Raw genomic sequence first — 24151 nt, forward strand, 5'->3', positions numbered from 1 at the left:
AAATAGTGCTTCAGGTTAAGAACTTTGCTTCAGGATAATAACAGAAATTGTGCTCTGGCGGCACAGCAGCAGCAGGAGGCCCCATTAGCTAAAGTGGTGCTTCAGGTTAAGAACAGTTTCAGGTTAAGTATGGACCTCCAGAACGAATTAAGTACTTAACCCGAGGTACCACTGTATTTCTCAACTTAAAAGTAAAGGCTCCATAGTTAACTCCCTACCCGCAAAATAGACTAAAAAACACCCATAATGACCAGAGATCCCCCTAGATTTCCCTGTGTGGCTGCTGTTGTGACTGCAATCAATCCTATACATCAGGGGTCAGCAAACTTTTTCAGCAGGGGGCCGGTCCACTGTCCCTCAGATCTTGTGGGGGGCTGCACTATATTTTTTGGGGGGGAAATGAATGAATTCCTATACCCCACAAATAACCCAGAGATGTGTTTTAAATAAAAGCACACATTCTACTCATGTAAAAACACCAGGCAAATAACCCAGAGATGCATTTTAAATAAAAGGACACAGTTTACTCATGTAGAAACACGCTGATTCCCAGACCGTCTGCGGGCTAGATTGAGAAGGCGATTGGGCCGGATCTGGCCCCCATGCCTTAGGTTGCCTACCCATGCTTTACATGAAACCGCAGAGAGATCAAGAATAATATTCCTACTTGGGATGAGGAACAGCTTTAAATGCACAGGGGGCCCCTTGTAGCAGAATACTCCTACTGTCCATTGGAACTCCCTGTCATGCATCCATGTAGAGGCAGAACTGCCACAAGTTTCCTAAAACCAAAAGGAACCAGGAGCAAAAAGCCCACCAAACCTGTAGCTGGTTTCTAAATCCTATATTTCCAGGTGAAACAGACACACATTGGCACTTTTATCTACAAAGGAATAAACACAAAATGGTACTGTGGACAGAAACACACGAACACGACACAACCGTCTCATAAAATGGAGGGTCTTGCTTTACGAAAAGAGAAAAACAGAATATGCGGAATATCCGTGTCTCCAATAAGTTACATTTACATTGCTTCCCACTTGCTTACAAAAAGAGCAGAATAAACTACAAGCAAAAGAAAATCTGCTAAAGGAGAAAGAGCGGGTGTGTGTCATCTGTGGCCATCAAGAATCAGAGCAGGCCCAACTTCCGTCTTGGACCCCTCTTGGCGTAGTTTTGTTCCTTCTCATTCATCAGCAGCGGATTCCCATTCTGTGGCCACAGAACTTACAGCACAGTATGTGGGAGTTGGGAAAAGTTCTCTGGCAACTCCATCAGTGTTTCAAGGGCTAGTCAGGTTCGTTTTAGTCCTCAATGATTATTGGCTCATCATTCACAGGCTGCTGTAGATGTAAACCTGTTACTGGCCAGAGGACAATAGGCTTGTAAGGCCGTCTTGCAGCTTGTTTCGCTTCAGAGAAAGAAAGCAACTTCCGGATTTTCCTGGGAGAGAATGAAAAGAAAACCTTGTCACGAGACTAGATGCTTGTAACTTTCTTTTCCTGTTTTTATCAGTTGCTTCAAGATATGTTCACTTAAAGGTAAAGGGACCCCTGACCATTAGGTCCAGTCGTGACCGACTCTGGGGTTGTGGCGCTCATCTCGCTTTACTGGCCGAGGGAGCCGGCATACAGCTTCCGGGTCATGTGGCCAGCATGACTAAGCTGCTTCTGGCGAACCAGAGCAGCACACGGAAACACCGTTTACCTTCCCGCCGCAGCGGTACCTATTTATCTACTTGCACTTTAATGTGCTTTCGAACTGCTAGGTTGGCAGGAGCAGGGACCGAGCAACGGGAGCTCACCCCGTCGCGGGGATTTGAACCGCTGACCTTCTGATCAGCAAGTCCTAGGCTCTGTGGTTTAACCCACAGCGCCACCCACGTCCCACCCGCATCTGTTCAGTTAGGGGGCTGTATAAACATGCAGTTTCCTTTGTTCTATTATTGTTTTAATTTATTGTCCGCTTTTCACCCTAAGGCGGGTTACAATAATTTAAAACACAGCATTAAAAGCAGTTTAAAACAACCTATAATCACAAAAATAGGCTGGGTCCTAAAAAAAAAGTGGTGCTGTTAATTCCCTTGATCTGAACACTAGACTTCTGTTGATACAGCCTAGAATAGCATTTACTTTTTGGGCTGCTGCATCAGTTAACTCAATTAAGCCCTAGATCCTTTTCACATGTACTACTGGCAAGCCAGATGTCCCCCATTCTATATTTGTGCATCTGGTTCTTCCTGCCTAAGGGCAGAACCTTACAGATGTTCCTATTGAAATTCTATTTGTTAGTTTGGGCTCAGTTCTTCAAACCATTAAGGTCAATCTGAATCCCAATTCTGTCTTCAGCAGCAATGTTATGCTGAAAGCTGTACTGAATTCCAATGGCAAATTATTAAAGAAATTCTTAGAGCCGATTGCCATCCTTAGTGACATTGACAAAATGAAAGGTCTGCTGTCTAACATGGATAAGCCTGTTGTGTTCAATACAGCTAAGTTTGCATTAAAAGCTTCCCAACTCCTGAAAACCTGTGTGTCTGGCCTCACAACATGTGCCACTTAGTTACCGTATTTTTCGTTCTATAGGACGCACATTTTCCCCTCCAAAAACTAAGGAGAAATGTGTGTGCGTCCTATAGAGCGAATGCAGGCTGCGCCGCTAAGCCCAAAGCCAGAACAGGAAGACGGAGCACTGCGGAGCGCTCCGTCTCGCTGCTCTAGCTTGGGGATGGCTGTGCGCACAGCCTCTCCAGGGCAGCGGGGCGCTGAGCTCCAAAGGCTTCAGGGATCTTTGAGGCTGGCGGTGGGGGAAAGCAGCGCTTCCCCCCACCGCCAGCCCCACAAGCTCTGGTGAATGTACCTTGAACACACCTTGTTTTAGAGGGGGAGAACAAGAAAAAAAAATTTTCCCTGTTCTCCCCCTCCTATAATCCGGTGCGTCCTATGGTCCGGTGCGTCCAATGGAGCGAAAAATACGGTATGTGTTTTATGTATTATATTACACGTGTTTTACTATCCAATTCTCATTTAACTTTGCTTGCTTGCTAAAGTATGTTTCGTAAAACTTTACTGGAGGTTTTTAAGCAGAGGTTGGATGTCAATCTGTCATGAACTCAGTCTGGTTCAGTAGGAAGAACAATCATGGGGAAGGCCGCTGACCTGACAGTTGTGCAGAAAGCCAACATTGAGACCCTCCATTAGCTTTCCATTAATGTGCTTCGTTACAGCACTTTGGGAACATCCAACTTCTTCTGCAATTACCTTTTCAGGCTTTCCCTCCTTATGGAGGGTCTCAATGATGGCTTTCTGCAAGACTGTCAGGTCAGCAGCCTTCCCCATGATTGTGCTTCCTACTGGAACAGACTGAGAGACCATTTAAAGGCTCAGGAACCCATTGCAGGTGTTATGGATTGAATAGCTATTTCAGCTTTTCACAATATTCCAAATTTCTGAGATTGTTAATTTGGGGTTTTCATCAGCTGTACGCCATAATAATCACAATTATAATAAAGGCTTGACATATCTCGCTTTGCATGTCATGAGTCTATCTCATATATTAGTTTCACCTTTTAAGTTGAATTACTGAAATAAATGAACTTTTCCACGATATTCTAATTTTTCGAGTTTCACCTGTAAGTGGTAAATTCAGCACAGCAGGCTAAGTAGGACTCAACTTTTGGTTGAAGACGGCCATTTCACCAGGTCTATTTTTTTCAAAAAAGAAACTATTGATTCATTTCAATCTTACTCTATCTTTTCAGAAGCTCAGTCTTACAAATTACATTTGATTGCTCTTAATAGAATCACAGAACGGACTCCTACTGAAGTGCACATGCTACCTGGTTTCCTCGGTGGCCATGTAGAAAACATCGTCAGGAGCGTCAATCCAGTTCATCCTCTTCCTTTTCACTGGAAACATGGTTCCACCACGGATTAACCGGACTTTTGTTTGGTATGATTTCCCATTGAGCAGCAAGTTTCGACTTGGTCCCTAACACAATACATAAAGAACAACAAAAACGTTATGGGTCCCTGCAGAAACCACTTTAGGAACAAGTACAGTCATACCGCGTTACATTTGCTTCATGTTACGTTCTTTCAGGTTATGTCCCGTGGCGACCTGGAAGTACCGGAAAGGGTTACTTCCGGGTTTCGCCGCTCGCGCATGCGCGGAAGCGCAAAATGATGTCACGCGCATGTGCAGAAGCGGCGAATCGCAACGTCGCTGCGGGTTGCGCTCTTTTCATGTTGCGAACGGGCCTCTGTAATGGATCCCGTTTCAACCAGAGATACCACTGTATCTCTTGAATGGACAGAAAATGAGAACTTTTCTTGCTGTAAATTCCTGCTCTGATGGGAGGCAGGGGAACATCCAGTATTATGTGACATATCCCTGACAGGAGGTTGAGCATTAGCAGTTGGAGGGGTCCAATTTTTCCGACTGTACTGGAGCACAGCAGAGACCCTATATAAAGGGGGGGGGTGTTGGGAGGGTCCACCACTATCTGTGGGTGACGAGCATTAAAGAGCTACCTTTGAGAGAGGACTCTGCATCTTCTTTTCCCTTTCTCTGTTTTTGTTTTGTTTTTATTCACATTCTTTTTTTCATCTGACTGTCTTATGAAAAAGCTTGAACAAAATCTTACGGAAAAAATAAACGAAAGGCTGCTGGGTGTGCAAACACTACCGTCCCCAGTAAGCTCACCAAGAAAGATTGTTTGGTTTCAAGGGCGCACTCCCTCGCCTTCCATCTCGGACTGTCAATAGAAGGGTGAACCAATTCTAATCCCCAACAGCTGAAGTGGTAAAATAACCTCCTGCCTCCCTTGCATGCAGAGATTTATGGGAAGAAGGGAAAAAAATACTGTTTTCTCTCATGTACAGTGGTGCCCCGCAAGACGAATGCCTCGCAAGACGGAAAACCCGCTAGACGAAAGGGTTTTCAGTTTTGGAAGTGCTTCGCAAAACAAATTTCCTATGGGCTTGCTTCGCAAGACGAAAATGTATTGCGAGTTCCTGCGGGATTTTTTTCCTCCCCCCCCTTTTTCCCAAGCCGCTAAGCCGCTTATCAGCTGATCCGCTAAGGCGTTTAACAGCTGATCCGCTAAGCCGCTTATCAGCTGATCCGCTAAGCCGCTAATAGCGCTAATCCGCTAATGGGCTTGCTTCGCAAGACGAAAAAACCGCAAGACGAAGAGACTCGCGGAACGGATTCTTTTCGTCTTGCGAGGCACCACTGTAGTTTGAAGGGTACTCAATATGTCTTCAGCATGTTCCCAGGACAGTTTAGAAAAGCAAAGCAAAGCAAAGCAAAAGAATAAAAGTAGCAACAACAGAATAGATAGCACCATAGAGACATCGTGCCCTCCTGGCATAGAATCACAGAATTGAGAGTTGGAAGGGACCATGACGCTCACAACCCCTGCAATGTAGGAATCTTTTGCCCAACTTGGGGCTTGAATCTATGACCTGGAGATTAAGAGACTCCTGAGATTAAGAGACTGTATAAAAGTAGGCAGCAGCACAGAAAACAAAGACCATTCAGCATATAAGCAACATACAGAAGATTTAAAATCTGGTGGAAATAAAGTAATGGTTGGGTGTCGAAATTACAGCACCAACACATTTCATAGTTGGAGGTGTCACATCTAAGGTCACAACTGTGAAGAAAGGCTATAATGTACCCCGCCATTTCTTTAAGCCAGGCTAATGCAAAAATGGTCTTTAAGATGCCCACCTGGGAGAGGGAATCAACCTGGCCAACTGATTCTAGATCTTATTGGTCGGAAGAGCCAGGGGGGCACCCCCTGTAGGAGAGGAGTGAGACTTTTAAAATGAGGAGCAACTAATGCTACAGAGGACAAGAGTCAGGATTTGAGATGATGTTAAGCATTGTTGGCAGGGACATCCCGAAGGCCTTTAGGGAGGTGTTCTTATATGCAACAGCCGCAGCTCGACTTTGGTGGCAAAGGGGTGGAAGGAACAAGAAACCCCGACAATAACGGACTGGCATTACAAGCTACAAGAATTTGCTGAAATGGAGCAGTTAACAAATACCCTGAGGGGCAATTCAGAACAAAAAATTATGGAAAAGTGGGATAGATATAAAACATATGTTCAAAAATACAGTAAAGGTTCGCTATCCATGCTAGCATTTGATTGACGTTGGAGTGAGACTGAGTTGAGAAATAAGACTAAGAGTGCATATTGATATAGGAATGTATTAGATAAAATGTAAAGAAATATACAATAAGAAGAGTACATTCATTTGTAAAAAAGGAATATACAACGGGATAGACAGGACGTCTAGTGTGCTGGTATGTATATGATTTGGGGGGGGGTTGTTTTTGTTTTTTCTCTTTGTTCTTTCCTTTTTTGTTTCATTTTCTTTCTAGGTATATAAAATTTGTATATAATTTTTGTATCAATGTTGGAAATTATATTATAGTAAGTCCTGTAATGTAATATGACAATGTTTACTGATGATGATAATAATAATAATAATAATAATAATAATAATAATAATAATAATAATAATAATAATATTAAAAATTTATTATTTATACCCTGCCCATCTGGCTGGGCCTCCCCAGCCACTCTGGGCGGCTTCCATAAAAACCAAAAATACAGTAAAATATCACACGTTAAAAACTTCCCTAAACATGTAATATAAGAATGCTAACAAATAAACAAAATAAATAAAATGAATGTTAACAAATAAATAAAATGCAAATTCACACAAAAAAGAACAGATTAGAGAACTGGGCCAGAACTAACAACACAAATTTCAACAGGGACAAATCTTAAGGTTCTGCACTTAGGAATAACAGGCTGCGCAAATGCAAGGTGGGGGGACAAGGAGTCCCTGCAACTAGTAGCTAACATCATTAACACAAAATTATTATGAAAGAACTGTTGGTCAGAGTTCAGAAAAGGAGTGCAAACATTGGATCTGGCTGTAATATTTGCTCGATGACAGCTTGACCTAGTGGACAAGCCCAGAAGTGAAAGATTCTCAGATTCTATACCCTCTTCAGCACAAAAGATATGTTGCCATTCATGTAATGCAATTTCACAGAAATATCAACAACCTCAGATATGCAGATGACACAACCTTGATGGCAGAAAGTGAGGAGGAATTAAAGAACCTTTTAATGAGGGTGAAAGAGGAGAACGCAAAATATGGTCTGAAGCTCAACATCAAAAAACGAAGATCATGGCCACTGGGCCCATCACCTCCTGGCAAATAGAAGGGGAAGAAATGGAGGCAGTGAGAGATTTTACTTTCTTGGGCTCCATGATCACTGCAGATGGTGACAGCAGTCACGAAATTAAAAGACGCCTGCTCCTTGGGAGAAAGGCGATAGCAAACCTAGACAGCGTCTTAAAAAGCAGAGACATCACCTTGCCAACAAAGGTCCGTATAGTTAAAGCCATTGTTTTCCCAGTAGTGATGTATGGAAGTGAGAGCTGGACCATCAAGAAGGCTGATCGCCGAAGAATTGATGCTTTTGAATTATGGTGCTGGAGGAGACTCCTGAGAGTCCCATGGACTGCAAGAAGATCAAACCTCTCCATTCTTAAGGAAATCAGCCCTGAGTGCTCACTGGAAGGACAGATCCTGAAGCTGAGGCTCCAGCACTTTGGCCACCTCATGAGAAGAGAAGACTCCCTGGAAAAGACCCTGATGTTGGGAAAGATGGAGGGCACAAGGAGAAGGGGAGGACAGAGGACGAGATGGCTGGACAGTGTTCTCGAAGCTACCAGCATGAGTCTGACCAAACTGCGGGAGGCAGTGGAAGACAGGAGTGCCTGGCGTGCTCTGGTCCATGGGGTCACGAAGAGTCGGACACGACTAAACGACTAAACAACAACAATTTCACAGAGGTGCTCGGTGCGCCAATTTCTGGCTGATGTCATTTGTATGGGCAGATTGCTCCAAGTCTTCTCTCTCCCAGCTTTGACCCAAATATTGGATTCCCATGCTGTTTTCAAACGGTTGGGTCTTTGGAAAGGTGACACACTCTTGGCCCTCATGTAATAAATACACAATGCTCAAATAATGTACGTGGCCATCATGCTCCACTTGTGGCAAATACTGTGTGTTTAAAGTCTGCTACTTTTTGAAACCTATTTGCCTTTCTCACATTAGTTCCGTTAGTCTAGCTTCAGAAATAGGTTGTTTCCTCACATGTAGATCTCCGATTCTGTGTGCAGCCTAGCCCAAATATTGAGATTTATGTACATGGATGAATTGAGGATAGTCTGAAAAAGGAAGTAATGATGAGACAAGGAGTGGTAGAATCCCTATCAATTGCTTCCTTCCCCAGAAATTTTTAATCCTTGAAAGAACAGAGCATAACAGACATAAAAGGGATAGTTTTCAAAGAAGGAAAGTGAGCTCCATGGAAACTCGCGTGATGTAATTATGATTCTAAATTAGGCTTAATAACCATTTGAGTAGTATAGTCCAAGGGTTGCCAACCTTTTTGGACCTGTGGACGCACTTCAAATTTTGAGAAAGTGCTGTGGATACCAGCCACAAATGTAAATTACACAGAATTAGAGGGAGTGCACCTCACAACCTCATGTTTGATGTGGGAAGTCAGCTGTGATTTCCCAGTCCTGCCCAAACCGCCAACAGTATTGTTGCCGTCTAATAACAAATGAGATCATTCCCCAATCCCAGGTAAACTGTTATAGGTGGACGCAGCTCATATGCATACCTCTCTCTCTCTCTCTCTCTCTCTCTCTCTCTCTCACACACACACACACACACCAAAAAAATCTGGACCTTTTGCTAGAATTACTAAACTCCATAAGCTTTCCTTTCCACTTTTAATCACATCCTAGAAATAAATAAATGAATGAATGAATGAATGAATAAAAGCATGTCTATAACGCAAAATCACAAAATATTGGGGAGGTGTTCAACATCAAAACATACAACATCATTTAGAAATAAAAATACAGCTAATTAAAGTGGCTGTTAATTGGTTAATTAAAAAATAAAACAGCAGCAAAGGCCTGTCAGAGGAAATTTCAATCAGTAGTGTATGAAACAGGAAAATAACTTTTGGCAATACAGTGGTACCTCTAGTTACAAACTTAATTCGTTCCGGAGGTCCGTTCTTAAGCTGAAACTGTTCTTAACTAGAGGCACGCTTTCGCTAATGGGGCCTCTTGCTGCCGCTGCGCTGCCGGCACACGATTTCTGTTCTCATCCTGGGGCAAAGTTCTCAACTCAAGGTAACTCTTCCAGGTTAGCGGAGTTTGTAACCTGAAGCATTTGTAACCTGAGGTATTTGTAACTTAAGGTACCACTGTAATGTAACTTTCGTGGCAGTAATCTTCCTCTATTACGAAAGAGTTATTTTATTCCATTATTGGGTCCTTTTTTCAGCTGTTTGAAACCGTGCAATGATATTTATTCCCTAAAACTTGAGAATGCTGTTGTATTTATAGCCATGAATGTTTCCAAAGTTCACCAACTTCAGCTCATGGGGTGCTGAAACAGATTTGATTTATCTTCGTTTGCATCTAGACCTGCTATGAGGCTAAAATCCCGACAGAGGATTTTCAGGTTCCTTAATTTCCTCTTTCAGATTGCTTAGGGCAGGCTCTGCAAAGATACTGACACTGTGAGCTTTTCCTTTGATCTGTAAATTGCTTCTCCTAAAACCTCCACCACCATAAAGGTAAAGGTACCCCTGCCCGTACGGGCCAGTCTTGACAGACTCTGGGGTTGTGCGCCCATCTCACTCAAGAGGCCAGGGGCCAGCGCTGTCCGGAGACACTTCCGGGTCACGTGGCCAGCGTGACATCGCTGCTCTGGCGAGCCAGAGCCGCACACGGAAACGCCGTTTACCTTCCCGCTGGTAAGCGGTCCCTATTTATCTACTTGCACCCGAGGGTGCTTTCGAACTGCTAGGTTGGCAGGCGCTGGGACCGAGCAGCGGGAGCGCACCCTGCCGCAGGGATTCGAACCGCCGACCTTTCGATCGGCAAGTCCTAGGCGCTGAGGCTTTAACCCACAGCGCCACCTGCCAATAACAAATTTGGCTCAGTCAGTGGTTTAGGTAGAAAGGCCCATTGCACCTTGCCAAAGTCTTTATAGGCATTCAGTGAGAATCCCGATACTGGCCTCGTATGAGAATGATGTTTAACACCTTCACCTCAACAGATCTATAACCATCTTACCTGTTGACCATGAACCTAAAGCATGGGTAGGCAAACAAAGGCCAAGGGGCTGGATCCGGCCCAATCACCTTCTAAACCTGGCCCGCGGACAGTCCAGGAATCAGCATGTTTTTACATGAGGCAGCCCTTCTGAAGGCAGCCCTGTTTAGGGAAGCTTTTAATGTTTGATGTATTTTAATATTTTTTTGGAAGCCACCCAGAGTGGCTGGGGAAGCCCAGCCAGATGGGCAGGGTATAAATAATAAATTATTATTATTGTTGTTGTTGTTGTTGTTGTGAGTAAAATGTGTCCTTTTATTTAAAATGCATCTCTGGGTTACTTGTGGGGCCTGCCTGGTGTTTTTACATGAGTAGAATGTGTGCTTTTATTTAAAATGCATCTCTGGGCTATTTGTGGGGCATAGGAATTCGTTCATTCCCCCCCCCCCCAAAAAAAAATATAGTCCGGTCCCCCACAAGGTCTGAGGGACAGTGGACCGGCCCCCTGCTGAAACAGTTTGCTGACCCCTGACCTAAAGGGTGCCAAATCAGTAGTTAAACAGAGGATTTTGGATATAGGTTGGAGGGGTCCAATTTCTCCCGACTGTACCAGATGACCCTAGTGGTCTCTTCCAACTCCACAATTCTATGAAAAAACTAAAAGCTACTGCATAGAGACCCTGCTCCCCTCAGTCATTGGGGTTACCATACTTCCCCTAAAAAAATTCCCCTGAATTATAGGAAAGCTTTCTCTGTGCCAAGGCTGAATGCCCTCCCTTCTAATTTATTAGACGGCAGATACAATAAAACCTCCGTGAACAATCGATGTTTCCCTTGTAACAATGCTGGGGTAGCATTCATGTCCTTTTTTCCTGTAGTTTTTATCAAGTGGCTAGGAGACCTAATATATCCTATTTTACAGCCCAACCCTTGTATCTGCTTTGACTCTTATGATCAGTTTCCTTCAGGGCTCCAATGTGTCAGTCATGAGACAAGCGGCAAGGTTTTTTTAATATGGCCATCCTTATTTGATCTATTACGGTTGCTTGATACATACCGTATTTTTCGCTCTATAACACGCACCCGACCATAACACGCACGTAGTTTTTAGAGGAGGAAAATCCGCAGGCATGCCACCCGTAGGCATTCCCTCTATAACACGCACAGACATTTCCCCTTACTTTCTAGGAGGAAAAAAGTGAGTGTTATGGTGCAAAAAATACGGTATGTTTTTCAGTATTATAATTCTGTGTAATTCAGTTGTATTAATGTGACTTTTTACTGATGTTATTGTTAATTGTAAAAAATGTTATAATGATCTGCTGGCTGCAAATAAATTTTAACACCTGTCTCACAGAATCTGCTAAGTGCCTCCTCTTCTGATAAATAATGAGCTATGGACTTAAGCCTAGCTATCAATACTGCTGATTTCCTGGTTAATTAAGCTTATGGGTCTTTCTGAGCCTAAATCCTTTCTCAGTTGGAGCAGCACAACTACGCTGTCTGGTTTCCAGGATTTAGGCAAATCTCCTCTTTCTAGTATTTTATTAAATAACCCAAATCCATACTAGGTATTTTTCTCCTTTTTAACTAACATATAGTATATCTGGTTCAGGGTTCAGATGACACACTAAGTCAAACCACAGCTTAGTCCACAGCAATGTAGCAGTGGCAAGGACCAGAGAATGAATAGAGGCCGTGAACATGTGCATTTGTGTTAATCCATGGTTTGCCTTAGTGCTATGGGTGAGCAAGCTCTACGTCATAACATACTGTATTTTTTCGCTCTATAAGACGCACCAGACCACAAGACGCACTTAGGTTTTGGAGGAGGAAAACAAGAAAAAAAATATTCTGAATCTCAGAAGCCAGAACAGCAAGAGGGATCGCTGCGCAGTGAAAGCAGCAATCCCTCTTGCTGTTCTAGCTTCTACGATAGCTGCGCAGCCTGCATTCGCTCCATAAGACGCACACACATTTCCCCTTACTTTTTAGGAGGGGAAAAGTGAGTCTCATAGAGCAAAAAATACGGTAATTTCCTGGGAATTCTGACTTTGGAATGAGACTGGGCTGCCACTGCTTTAAATGGTGGCAAGGCTTTTTATTGTTAGTGGAAGGAAGAAAACCCTATTGGCAAAACCTACTGGGTGTTTCGCAACTTTCTGACTAGTTTGCAGGACCTTAGCCAGACCTAGCAGAGTACATGCAGAATCCACGGAAGCAATTGGCGACTTGGCTGCAGACAGGATAGACGAAGCAGGAACTTGTAGTTAGGTGTTTATTATATACAGTGGACTATTTATAGGAACAGAACACGGATCTTTTGCTAGCTCTCTCATACATGACTCACAACTCCTACACTCACTGACACACTGAACCTCTGAACACTGAACACATCCCAGTTAAGGTAAAGGTACCCCTGCCCGTACGGGCCAGTCGTGTCCGACTCTAGGGTTGCGCGCCCATCTCACTTAAGAGGCCGGAGACAGTTCCGGGTCACGTGGCCAGCGCGACGAAGCTGTTCTGGCGAGCCAGCACCAGCGCAGCACACGGAAACGCCGTTTACCTTCCCGCTATAAAGCGGTCCCTATTTATCTACAGTGGTGCCTCGCAAGACGAAATTAATTCGTTCCGCAAGTCTTTTCGTCTTGCGAGTTTTTCGTCTTGCGAAGCACGGTTTCCCATAGGAATGCATTGAAAATCAATCAATGCGTTCCTATGGAAACCGCCTTCAGACCAGGTCGGAGGACAGTCTGTCCCCCGACCTCTTCTGAAGGCCGGCGGGGGGGGGGCGAAAGTCTTTGCTTCCCCCCGCCTGCCTTCCCGGGACAGCGGAGACTTCTCCACTGTCCCGGGGCGATTTAAAAGCCCCCGGGAAGGCAGGCAGGGGGGACAAAGACTTTTGCCCCCCGCCCGCCTTCAGAAGAGGTCCAGAGGGCTCTCCAAACTGCAGATAGCAGCCTGCTGCCCCACGCGAGGGGCGCTCTTAAGCAGAGCGCCCCTTGCGCGGGGCAGACATTCGCAGCTTGGGGAGCCCTGCAGGACCTGCGCACCTTCCCCTCTGTTCCCGGACCTGTCCTGAAGGCTTGCGGTGGGAGGAGGGCTTTCCTCCCCACCACCAACATTCAGAATGCTGTTCTGAATGTTGGCGGTGGGGAGGAAAAACCCTCCTCCCACCGCAAGCCCCGGGAACAGAGGAGAAGCGCTGTGCACCTTCCCCTCTGTTCCCGGACCTGTCCTGAAGGCTTGCGGTGGGAGGGCTTTCCTCCCCACCGCCAACATTCAGAATGCTATTCTGAATGTTGGCGGTGGGGAGGAAAAACCCTCTCCCACCGCAAGCCCCGGGAACAGAGAAGCGCTGCGCACCTTCCCCTCTGTTCCCGGACCTGTCCTGAAGGCTTGCGGTGGGAGGGCTTTCCTCCCCACCGCCAACATTCAGAATGCTGTTCTGAATGTTGGCGGTGGTGAGGAAAAACCCTCCTCCCACCGCAAGCCCCGGGAACAGAGGAGAAGCCCTTCGCGCCTTGTCCTCTGTTCCCGGACCTCCCACCGCAAGTCTTAGGACAGGTCCGGGAACAGAGGAGAAGGCGCGCTGCGCTTCCCCGCTGTCCCCGGAGATTTCCCTATGGGCTTTCGTCTTGCGAAGCAAGCCCATAGGGAAATTCGTCTTGCGAAGCCGCTAAAAAATCGGAAAACCCTTTCGTCTTGCGGGTTTTTCGTTTAGCGAGGCATTCGTCTTGCGGGGCACCACTGTACTTGCACTTAGGGGTGCTTTCGAACTGCTAGGTGGGCAGGAGCTGGGACCGAAAGATGGGAGCTCACCCCGCCGTGGGGATTTGAACCGCCAACCATGCAATCGGCAAGTCCTAGGCACTGAGGTTTTACCCACAGCGCCACCCGCGTCCCTTTAGGCCATTAATTATCACTCCCTTGAAAGAGCTTGACCAATCATGGAGCTGTATCCATGCCTCTGTTGTCACCAGGCAGACTTACTCCTTCAGATTGCCTTCTGGCTGTCTGCCAAACCTTAATTGACTCTGTGTGAGAAGCTGAACGTACACAGTTTCCCAACAAAGCCTTAGTCACCTTGATTTTAAGGATCCCCCCTCCCCCACAAAATTAGAGCCACCCACTCTATAAAAATTAATACAATCTTGGGGGAGGGGCATCCCCCCTGCAAAACTTACAAAAATATGTGGGCTGAACTCTTTGCCCAGGTACTAACATCAATCACTTTCATAAATGTTTTCTAGGTATAAAGATCTCGTCAAACAAAAGGTGCTTATCCATTTTAGTGTATCATTTTATTTGGTCCCTTCCTTGTTTATTTGGTTCCTTCCTTGTTTTAATAGACAGAGCCATTTTTAATTAAAAAAAGAATGCAGTAAGAGCTAAGAAAAGCAGTGGCAGAAGTGCACCTTAAGAGCAGAGGTAGCCAATGAGATACCCTCAAGAGGTTGCACTGCAACTCCTATCATCCCTGACCATACACCGTGGTGGCTAGGGCTGATGGGAGTTGTAGTCCAGCAACAACTGGAGGGCACGACATTGGCTACCCCTGCCTTAGGGCTTTCTGCTTGAGATGGTGGTTTACTGTATCTTTTTTTAGATGAACATTCTCTTACCATTTGTCTGGTTTGTCCGTGGTTGGGCAGACCTAACAAACAGGAAAGAGAATAGAGCTCGTAAGACACCATTGCTTTTCCAAAGAGAAAAATAAAAAGAAAGAAAGCACAAAAATAAAAACAGCATGGCTAATGTTTGAAAATGACTCACTTTCCAAAACAGGAAACGTTTTCATATTTGCTTTCTTTGGTAAATGTATGAGATTAGCTCCTTAAGTGATCTAAAAATAATTGCAAAAATATTTAAATATACTGTCCATCTTTATTAATGGCAATGAAAGCAGCAGGAGAAAGTGTGCAGAAGTTATAGGAAAGCACTTGTTGGCTTCCTTACCTGCCAGCCAGCTGGCCAGCCAACCAACCAGCCTGCCTACCATTAGTTATCTGACATGCTGAGGTTTGGCTCAGCTCAGCTTAATAGAGACTCACATTTTCCTCTGGGAATCATTGGAAAAATCCTGCTATTTGCAAGGCAGCCTCAAAAGGAGGCAGGCATTGAGCCATTCTCTCTGAGGCATCGTTAAATGAGGGATCTGAATTAATAATCCAACTCCTGCCCTCTTAAAAATAGTTTTCTCTCTTTTGGTTGGACATAAAATCAGTTTTATATGTGGTTTATCAGTGAAGAATTATCCTACTTCTTAAAAAAAAAGTTTGGGGAGTGGAGCAGAAATCTTTACTGTGTTTCAGCCTGTGTCTTGGTCATAAGGAAGGTGTTTAGTACCAGAACTGAGTTCACATTCCTTTCGCACAACAATCTATTCCTGGTTTCACTAGGAGCCTTTCTGTTTTTGTTACAGTGGTGCCCTGCAAGACGAATGCCTCGCAAGACGGAAAACCCGCTAGACGAAAGGGTTTTCCGTTTTGGAGGTGCTTCGCAAAACAAATTTCCTATGGGCTTGCTTCGCAAGACGAAAATGTCTTGCGAGTTCCTGCGGTTCTTTTTTCCTCCCCCCCCCCCTTTTTCTAAGCCGCTAAGCTGCTTATCTGCTTATCCGCTAAACTGATAAGCCACTAAAAGCCGCTAATAGCGCTAAGCCGCCAATGGGCTTGCTTCGCAAGACGAAAAAACCGCTAGATGAAGAGACTCGCGGAACAGATTCTTTTCGTCTTGTGAGGCACCACTGTATTGTCAAAGAATCGGGAGCCTTGCCAATTTACGGCAAGTCACAAAGCAACCTACCAACTGATTCAAATATATGCCCTTCCCACCTCTGAATCAGATGGAAGATCTATTTAATCCAGCATCCCTTTTCTAACAGTGTCTTGTGAGATGCCTCTGGGGCCCCATGAAGTAGCAGTTCTCCACAGCTACAGTTATTTATGTATATAGGTACGTATGCATTTGTTTATTAGATTTATATACAGCCCTTCATCGAAAGATCTCAGGGTGGTTCACAAAATAAAAGCACAACATAAATAGTTAAAACAAAACAAAAGCTCCGCCTCCTATAAACACATTTTAAAGGCTGTAGATTATTAATCAGCCAAAGGCCTGGTTGAAGAGGAATGGTTTTGCCTGGTACCTAAAGATATATAACAAATGTGCCAGATGAACCTCTCTGAGGAGAGCTTTCCGCAAACAAGGAGCCACTGCAGAAAAGACCCCATTCTTGTGTTGCCACCCTCCAGACTTCATGTGGAGGCGACACACGAAGAAGGGCCTCAGAGGAGGATCTCAGGGTTCGGGTCAGTTCATACAGAGAGAGGCGGTCCTTGAGGTATAGTGGTCCTGAGCTGTTTTAAGGCTATATAGGTCAAAACCAGCACAGAAACTAATTGGTAGCCAGTGCAGTCAGGCTAGGTTTGGGGTTATATGCTGAAACCGTCTTGCCCGGGTGAGCAACCTGGCTGCAAGTTCTGTACCAGCTGAAGTTCCTGAACCATCTTCAGAGGCAGCCCTATGTGTCACACATTACAGTAATCCAGCCTAGAGGTTACGGTACCACAGCATAGACAACCAAACTTAGGCTGTCCCAGTCCAGAGAGGGGTGCAGCTGGGCTACCAGCCAAAGCTGATGGAAGGCATGCAACACCACTGAGGACCCCCAAGCCACATACCTGCTCCTTCAGAGGGAAACCCCATCAAGAGCAGGCAATCTCCCAGCCATCTGGTCTAGGGAACTACCCGCAGTGCCTTTGTGTTATCTGGATTGAGTTTCATTGGCTCTCATCCAGTCCATTACTGAGGCAAGAAAACTCCACTGCCATACCAAACTCCAAAACTCCAGATAACCCCTCTCAGCAGTTTCATGTAGATGTTAAACAGCATGGGGGATAAAATTGAGCCCTGAGGACCTCCACCTTGAAGGCTCCAGAGGGCTGAAGAGTACTCCCCAAGCATCACCCTCTGGGAACGACCATCCAAGTAGGACCAGAACCACTGGAAACCACTACCCCCAACTCAGACAGCCGCTCCAGAAGGAAACAATGGCTGATGGTATCAAAAGCCAACTAAGAGGTCAAGGAGAATTAACAAGGTGCCGGAGCCAATGCAACTTGTTCCTCCATTTTTCAACCTCCCAATGTATCACTATATTGTGATGTTTGGCTGGTGATACAGCCCCATTCTGGACTGGAGGAGTTCATCAGATCCTTAGCATCTCACACAAGGATATCTCCAGCAGCAAGAGCAGATCCGGAGAATTACATCTCTGCATCAGACACTAAAGAAGACCACAGGCTGCCTCTCATCCAACAGTTGTTTGGCCTGTTACATCCTGCCGCCATATATATTGATTTAGATCACAGGAGCATGATGATGAATGAAAAATGGCCTTCCAAACCTGCTATAGCCACTTGAAATACACACTCAGGCTGCTAGGCCTCCTTAACTCCTCTTAAGTGTTCCAGCAGTTCACGATTTACAACCTGGGCAACATTTTGATAAACCCACACACTCTACAGCTCGATGCTAAGCAAGTTGTCCTCTAGTGGCTAGATCAAACAACGTGGACTGAACCGAGTTCCTTGGGCAGATTTTGACATCTCTTGGTGTGCTGATGGATTGCTCCAAAAATGGAGCGGCATTTCAGAGTGTACAGAACAATCCATCAACAACAACAATTCAGGGACTTCTGGTGGCCCCAGGAGAAAGAGGTACAATGTATGAGACCCAAGCATGTGCAAAGGCAATGCCCATTGCTCAAACGGTTGAATGCAGGCGAAGCCAGAATGCTGATCAAAACCTAAACTGCCTGGAACCAGACTATCTTAGAACTGCCTCGCCCCTTATGAATCTCCCTGGGAACTTTGATTTTCACCTGAGACTCTTCTCCCTACCCCAAACCTGCCAGTGGATGTGCAGCTCAAATTTCTTCCCCGGGCTGAACGTATCTAAGTCTCTCCAAGAGGCAGCCTTTGTCTTGACTGTGGAAGTAAAATCTGTCTTCAGAACTGAAACAGGACATCTGGTTGAGAGGGGAAGGGAAAGAGGCTCAGCTGTGATAGATCCTGGTCCCTCTCAGCTCCAGCCTCCTCCTCCCTTGTAACAGTACCTTCCACCTTGCTTAAGCTCCAGTATCGGCTGGAGCCTCAGTGAGCCTGTGCCATCTTGCCCCTTCTCCCAATTATTTCACCATAGCTCAGGCACGGGACACAGGATGGCCACTGCAGTGCTGGTGCGCCTGTGCATGGCAGCAGCATAGGCCACAGATCCAGCCTTCAAGAAGAGCATCACAGCTGCCTCTGCCACAGCAGTGGTGAAAGGCAATTCGTTCCCTTGGGGGGGGGGGCAGATGTGCCGTCCGTGTAGATCCTGCTGCCCAGATGGGATGGGATGGCCTCAGTTATGTTCCAGAACATCTTGTACTGCCCTCACCTCCTCTTCCAGCTGCTAAACTTCCATCAACTTTAAACTTTTTTCCCGCTGCTTCCTGTTTTCCTTTATGCTCTGCTGCCAAGGAGGGAGTGTGCATTTTTAGCTGGTGCTCCCTTGCACTCCCTTACAGGCTAGTCCTAAATTATGCTACTCGACAACCCCCAATTTCTGATATAATCAGTTGGACTACAAAGGGCTTAGTTTTGCCAGTAACTCAGTTACTGGGCTTCCCACAACTGATACTGTAATCCTCAGATGATGAGCAGTATAGAAACTAATAAAATAAATGAAATAAATGAATGAATATACTCAGCTGCCCTCAATGTTCCATTGGTTATAGAAACACGGATCTTATGTCAGGCCATTTTGGGTCTTTTTGTTTTTCCCATACTGGTGGCAACGCTTAAGTATACAAAACTCCATTTTTTCTGGAGGTAACCTCATTTCATGCTTAGCATATGCAGAAGGCATTAGACCACAAAATTTGATGGTGAGTTCTGGTTTTAAAACTTGGCATCTGGGTATCTTAAGGATCTCTCATTCAAATATTCTCCCCCGTAGGTTCATCCACGGCTGAGGAATCGATGGTGAGTAGCTACTAGGAGCTGGCTCCTTTTTTTGTAAGGCCCCCACAATGCAAAATGACCTCCCAAAGTCCATCAGGCGTGGATCTTGAACTGTAAAGAATAAAGCTTGACTAACTTCTCTGCTCCTAGTAGATGGCCACCGTATCTTCTTCGATCGTGGAACTTGGACCAAGGCCTTCAGATGTCAAAGAGACACCTGCTCAAAGAATTTAATTGATTGCTCTTTCCGTTTTATTATTTTAGCGCTATTCCTCTATACAATTGATATTTTGTGACACTGTGCGTGCGCATAAATTTCTACTTAATTCTTTTAAAACCAATGTTGAGTTGCATATCCCTCCCGCACAAAAGGTGGCTAAAGTTTAAAAAATGAGTTTATGCAATTCAAGATAAGATAAGAGGAGACTGAGAGGAGATGGGACAGTCATCTTCAAATATCTCAAGGGCTGTCACATAGAAGAAGAGGAGAAGAAGAGTTTGGATTTGATATCCCGCTTTATCACTACCCGAAGGAGTCTCAAAGCGGCTAACATTCTCCTTTCCCTTCCTGCCCCACAACAAACACTCTGTGAGGTGAGTGGGACTGAGAGACTTCAAAGAAGTGTGACTAGCCCAAGGTCACCCAGCAGCTGCATGTGGAGGAGCAGGGAATCGAACCCGGTTCCCCAGATTACGAGTCTACCGCTCTTAACCACTACACCACACTGGCTCTCATAGAAGAGCGAACTTGTTTTCTCCTGCTCTGGATGGCAGGACCTGAACCAGTGGATTCAAGTTACAAGAAAGGAGATTCTGACTAAACACCAGGAAGAATTTTCTGATGATAAGAGCTGTTCAACAGTGGAACGGACTTCCCTCGGAAGGTGGTGGGCTCTCCTTCCTTGGAGGTTTTGAAGCAGAGGTTGGATGCTTTAGCAGAGATTTCTGCATTGCAATGGGTTGGACTAGATGACCCGTGGGAGTCCCTTCCAGCTCTCCAGTTCTATGATTCTATGAGACCTTGTTCACCTCCCTCCTCATTTAGTCAGTGAAACTGAATCGAGGCCCGAATAAGGTAATCATGATGAGTGTATTCTATTCCAACCTAAAGTGAGAAGCAATCCCTTTCCTAGTCAATGCATTTCTTGGCCTTATAGGGCTACTGCATCATTGGGCTGCAATTATGCCATACGCTGCCTATTGGCAAAAACAATTACACTTCGTACTCTTGAGGCTTTACTACCACAACACACTCTTGATAGAAAGAAACGAAGACTTCTTCTGAAGCGCATACCATGATGACTCAAGGAATGACAGCTTAGTTGCTGATTAAAGCTGTTAAGAATGGAAGCTTAATTAAAGCTTACTATACTTTTTCTACATTTTTTCTACACCTATATGCACATCTTCCTGTCAGCTGAGGATGAATCTTCATGCATCAGGCGAAGTACACTGGAATCCATGGCAGCTGGTGCTTTAGTGCATTTGCTAAGCTGTCCTGCAACAGACTAGAATGGACTATCCTCCTGCGAGACTCTTTATTTTGAAATGTACATCTCACCCTTTTGCTCAGAACAGTCACCCAAGGCAGAATTCCACCTATACAGGTTTTCTTCTGGACAAAATTCAAGCTGCTGCTCTTCACCTATAAAGTCTTAAATAATTTTGGCCTTGCACACCTCAGAAAATATCGCTGATGCCTAAAGCTACCACATCTCCCAAGAAACTACAGCAGGCGTGATGAACGACCAGTCTTGTGTGCCAGATACAGCCCAAAGCCTCCTTATCTTGGCACCACAGTCAGGCTTTTAAAAACCTACCATTGTTGTTTAAGTGAGAGGCAGCACTGGGAAAGTTGCAGCTGGATAAGGAAGGGTTAAACTTTATCTCTGCATCTGCAACCGTCCTCTCCACCCTGCTCCACATTTAGGCTTTACATTTAGACCCCACTGCTTCATATTTAGGGGGGGGGAACTCCTCTTGGCTTCAGTAGGAGGGTTTTAAAAAATCTGTAGTAGGAGCAGGGGAGAAGATGCAGCCCTGTATTAACTGTGCATGTCTGTGCATATGTTAAGATTGCATGTGCGTGTACACATTTGGTTGTGTGTTAGCAGCATGTGATAATGCCCGTGTCTGGCCCTGTCCACTTTGGATCCAGGTCAGCCCCCAACAGCTTTCAACTGGGGCAATGTGGCCCTCAGTCGAAAAAACAGTTCCCCACCCCTGTGCAAAAGGTTGTGTACAGTGAAGGATTTGGTGGCCGCTCTCTAATCATGAAAAACCCTTCCTCCAGAGACCTTCCAAAACTCAAGCATATGTCAGAAGGGTTGCTAAATCGGGATATTTTTATCAGCTGCAGTTAAACTGATAATGGTGGGTTAATACCGCATGGGAAACTATGAAGGGAGGCGATGTATTCAGAAGTCACAAAAACAACATGTACACATAATACGAAATGGGTGGACACAAGCACAAAGAAGCAAACTTGAAAAGTCAGCGGATGAATCGAGAAAAGGTTACACTGTCCAAGCACAAGCCGAGAACAACTCCGTAATCTTACCCTTGCTTGGCATCAAAAGGCGCTTCTTCACGGGGCCTGGTAGAACACAGTGGACATAAAGATCAACAATCAGATTTGCATTATTTCACAAGCTTAACTTAAACAAATGACATGTTATCTGTGCAGGTGTTTGCTTGCTTTGTCAAAAAAATTAACAGGATAGCACATCTAAGATAGAAGATATGGTTGTATGCTTGGGGGGGAAACGTTCAACAACTTCCACAATCTTAAAGGTAAAAGTAAAGGACCCATGACAGTTAAGTCAGTCGCAAACGAATCTGGATTTGCGGCGCTCATCTCACTTTACTGGCCAAGGGAGCCGATGTTTGTCTGCAGTTTTTCCGGGTCATGTGGCCAGCAGGACTAAGCCGCTTCTGGCGAAACCAGACCAGCGCACAGAAACGCCATTTACCTTCCCGCCGGAGCGATACCTATTTATCTACTTGCACTTTGATGTGCTTTCAAACTGCTAGGTGGGCAGGAGCAGGGACTGAGCAATGGGAGCTCACCCCATCGTGGGGATTCGAACCTCTGACCTTCCAATTGGCAAGCCGAAGAGGCTCAGTGGTTTAGACCACAGCACCACCCGCGTCCTTCCACATTCTTAAGTACAGTGGTACCTCGCAAGATGAATGCCTCGCAAGACGAAAAATGCGCAAGACGAAAGCGTTTTTCGTTTTTTGAGTTGCTTCGCAAACGATTTTCCCTATGCGCTTGCTTCGCAAGACGAAAACGTCTTGCGAGTTTGTTTCCTTTTTTCTTAAAACCGCTTGAAGAGGTGCAGTTGCGACTGACCGTGCTTCGCAAGACGAAAAACCACGCAAGACGAAAAGACTCGCGGAACGAATTAATTTCGTCTTGCGAGGCACCACTGTAACTGGAAATTTTGTGGTGAGAGTTGCAGAGGAGGGCGACCAAGAAGATCAAGGGTCTGTGAACCAAGCCTTATGAGGGACAGTTGAGGGAGTCTGTTTAGCCTGGAAAAGAGGAGACTGGGAGGAGACAGGATAGCCATCTTCAAATATCTAAAGGGCTGTCACGTGGAAGATGGAGCAAGATTTTCTCCTGCTCTGGAGGGTAGGATCCAAACCAGTGGCTTCAAGGTACAAGAAAGGAAATTCCAACTACACATCAGGAAAAACTTTCTGACAGTAAGAGCTATCTGACAGTGGAATGGTCTCCCTTGGGAGGGTGATGGACTCTCCTTCCTTGAAGGTTTTTAAGCAGAGGTTGGGTGGTCATCTGTCAGGGATGCTTCAGCTGAGATTCCTGCGTTGCAGGGCGTTGGATTAGATCAGTGTTTCCCAACCTTGGGCCTCCAGCTGTTTTTGAACTACAATTCTCATCATCCCTGACCACTGGTCTTGCTAGCTAGAGATGATGGGAGTTGTAGGCCAAAAACATCTGGAGGCCCAAGTTTGGGAAACACTGGATTAGATGACCCTCAGGGGTCCTATCCTAACAGGAAAGGACCCCTGAGGGTCATCTAATCCAGTGTCTCCCTGGCAGTATCCCAACATGTCCAACTCTACAATTCTGTGAAAAGAATTCAGCTGAATTTTGCTTCGCTATGCTATACTGATGTCAATCCTTTTAGCACCTTCCATTGGATGGCTAACTTTTTCAACAAAGTTTTTAAGCAGTTTTTTATCCTAGTCTGTATTGGACTTGGACTTGATTTAATATAGGTTTTGGATGTTAAATAGTTTTGGGGTGTTTTAGCGATCAATTGTATCAAGTGATTCATCAATCTATAAATCAATCAATCAGTGTAACAAACTTACACATTAAAATTGCTTTCCGTTGCATCTCCCCCCCCCCCCCCGCTGCACGTCAGGGCAGAGTCCATTACAGTATTTCTCTTAGAACTATTGCAGATTACTTTAAAGCATTCACAATGTTCAACACTAGTCAAACCTACAAAAAGTGTGCCGCGTATTACATACCTAAGGCCCCCTCTGGGTGTCTGGCCAAGCAATCCTGGCCACTCAAGCCTGTTTGGCCAGAGCATTCTCATGCATCTGCTCTGTAACACCTGCAAGCAGATCATGCTAAAAGCAGCCCCCAGCAAATAAGGGGAGGCACATTTATGTTTGTGTAAAGGAGTCAGTACTCCATGTTTTGTGGGACATTGTTCTAGACATACGTTTCTTCCCACCTTCATATTTTGGTTAAGGCAAATTGTATATAGTTAAAAGCAACACATTTTTTTCCAGCAGAGAAAAGGATTCTCAACTACTATCAGCAGAATGAAGTCTAAGTGTGCTGGGTGCTCGCTTTCTCTACACTGCTTTGTTTCTTCTCTGATGAATTAAACAATCCTAGGCTAGATTTTAAAGATCAGAAGCCATGATATTTAAGGGTGGATAAAACACAGGAGTTGCCCTATAGCTATTTCTATA

At 45.2% G+C, this 24151-nt stretch overlaps 1 protein-coding gene across 5 annotated transcripts in view; it reads right to left on the reverse strand.

Annotated features, from left to right (window-relative positions):
• Positions 1 to 829: 829 nt before the first annotated feature.
• The window catches only part of MTA1 (metastasis associated 1), a 70262-nt gene continuing 46940 nt past the window's right edge, over positions 830 to 24151 (reverse strand). For 2 of the 5 annotated variants that reach the window (XM_083748435.1, XM_083748436.1), the window contains 4 exons: positions 21750 to 21785; positions 14804 to 14835; positions 3839 to 3990; positions 830 to 1443 (listed from right to left, as the gene is read on the reverse strand). In XM_083748435.1, the coding sequence (XP_083604561.1) occupies positions 1305 to 1443; positions 3839 to 3990; positions 14804 to 14835; positions 21750 to 21785 (359 nt within the window). In that variant the 3' untranslated portion in view covers positions 830 to 1304. Of the gene's footprint in view, positions 1444 to 3838; positions 3991 to 14803; positions 14836 to 14954; positions 15025 to 21749; positions 21786 to 24151 lie in introns of those variants that run through there. The other 3 variants (XM_083748437.1, XM_083748438.1, XR_014566671.1) reach the window with 2 other exon arrangements.

The sequence above is a fragment of the Podarcis gaigeae genome (genome assembly GCF_964106915.1).
Source record: "Podarcis gaigeae genome assembly, chromosome: 7".
NCBI classification, from domain to species: domain Eukaryota; kingdom Metazoa; phylum Chordata; class Lepidosauria; order Squamata; family Lacertidae; genus Podarcis; species Podarcis gaigeae.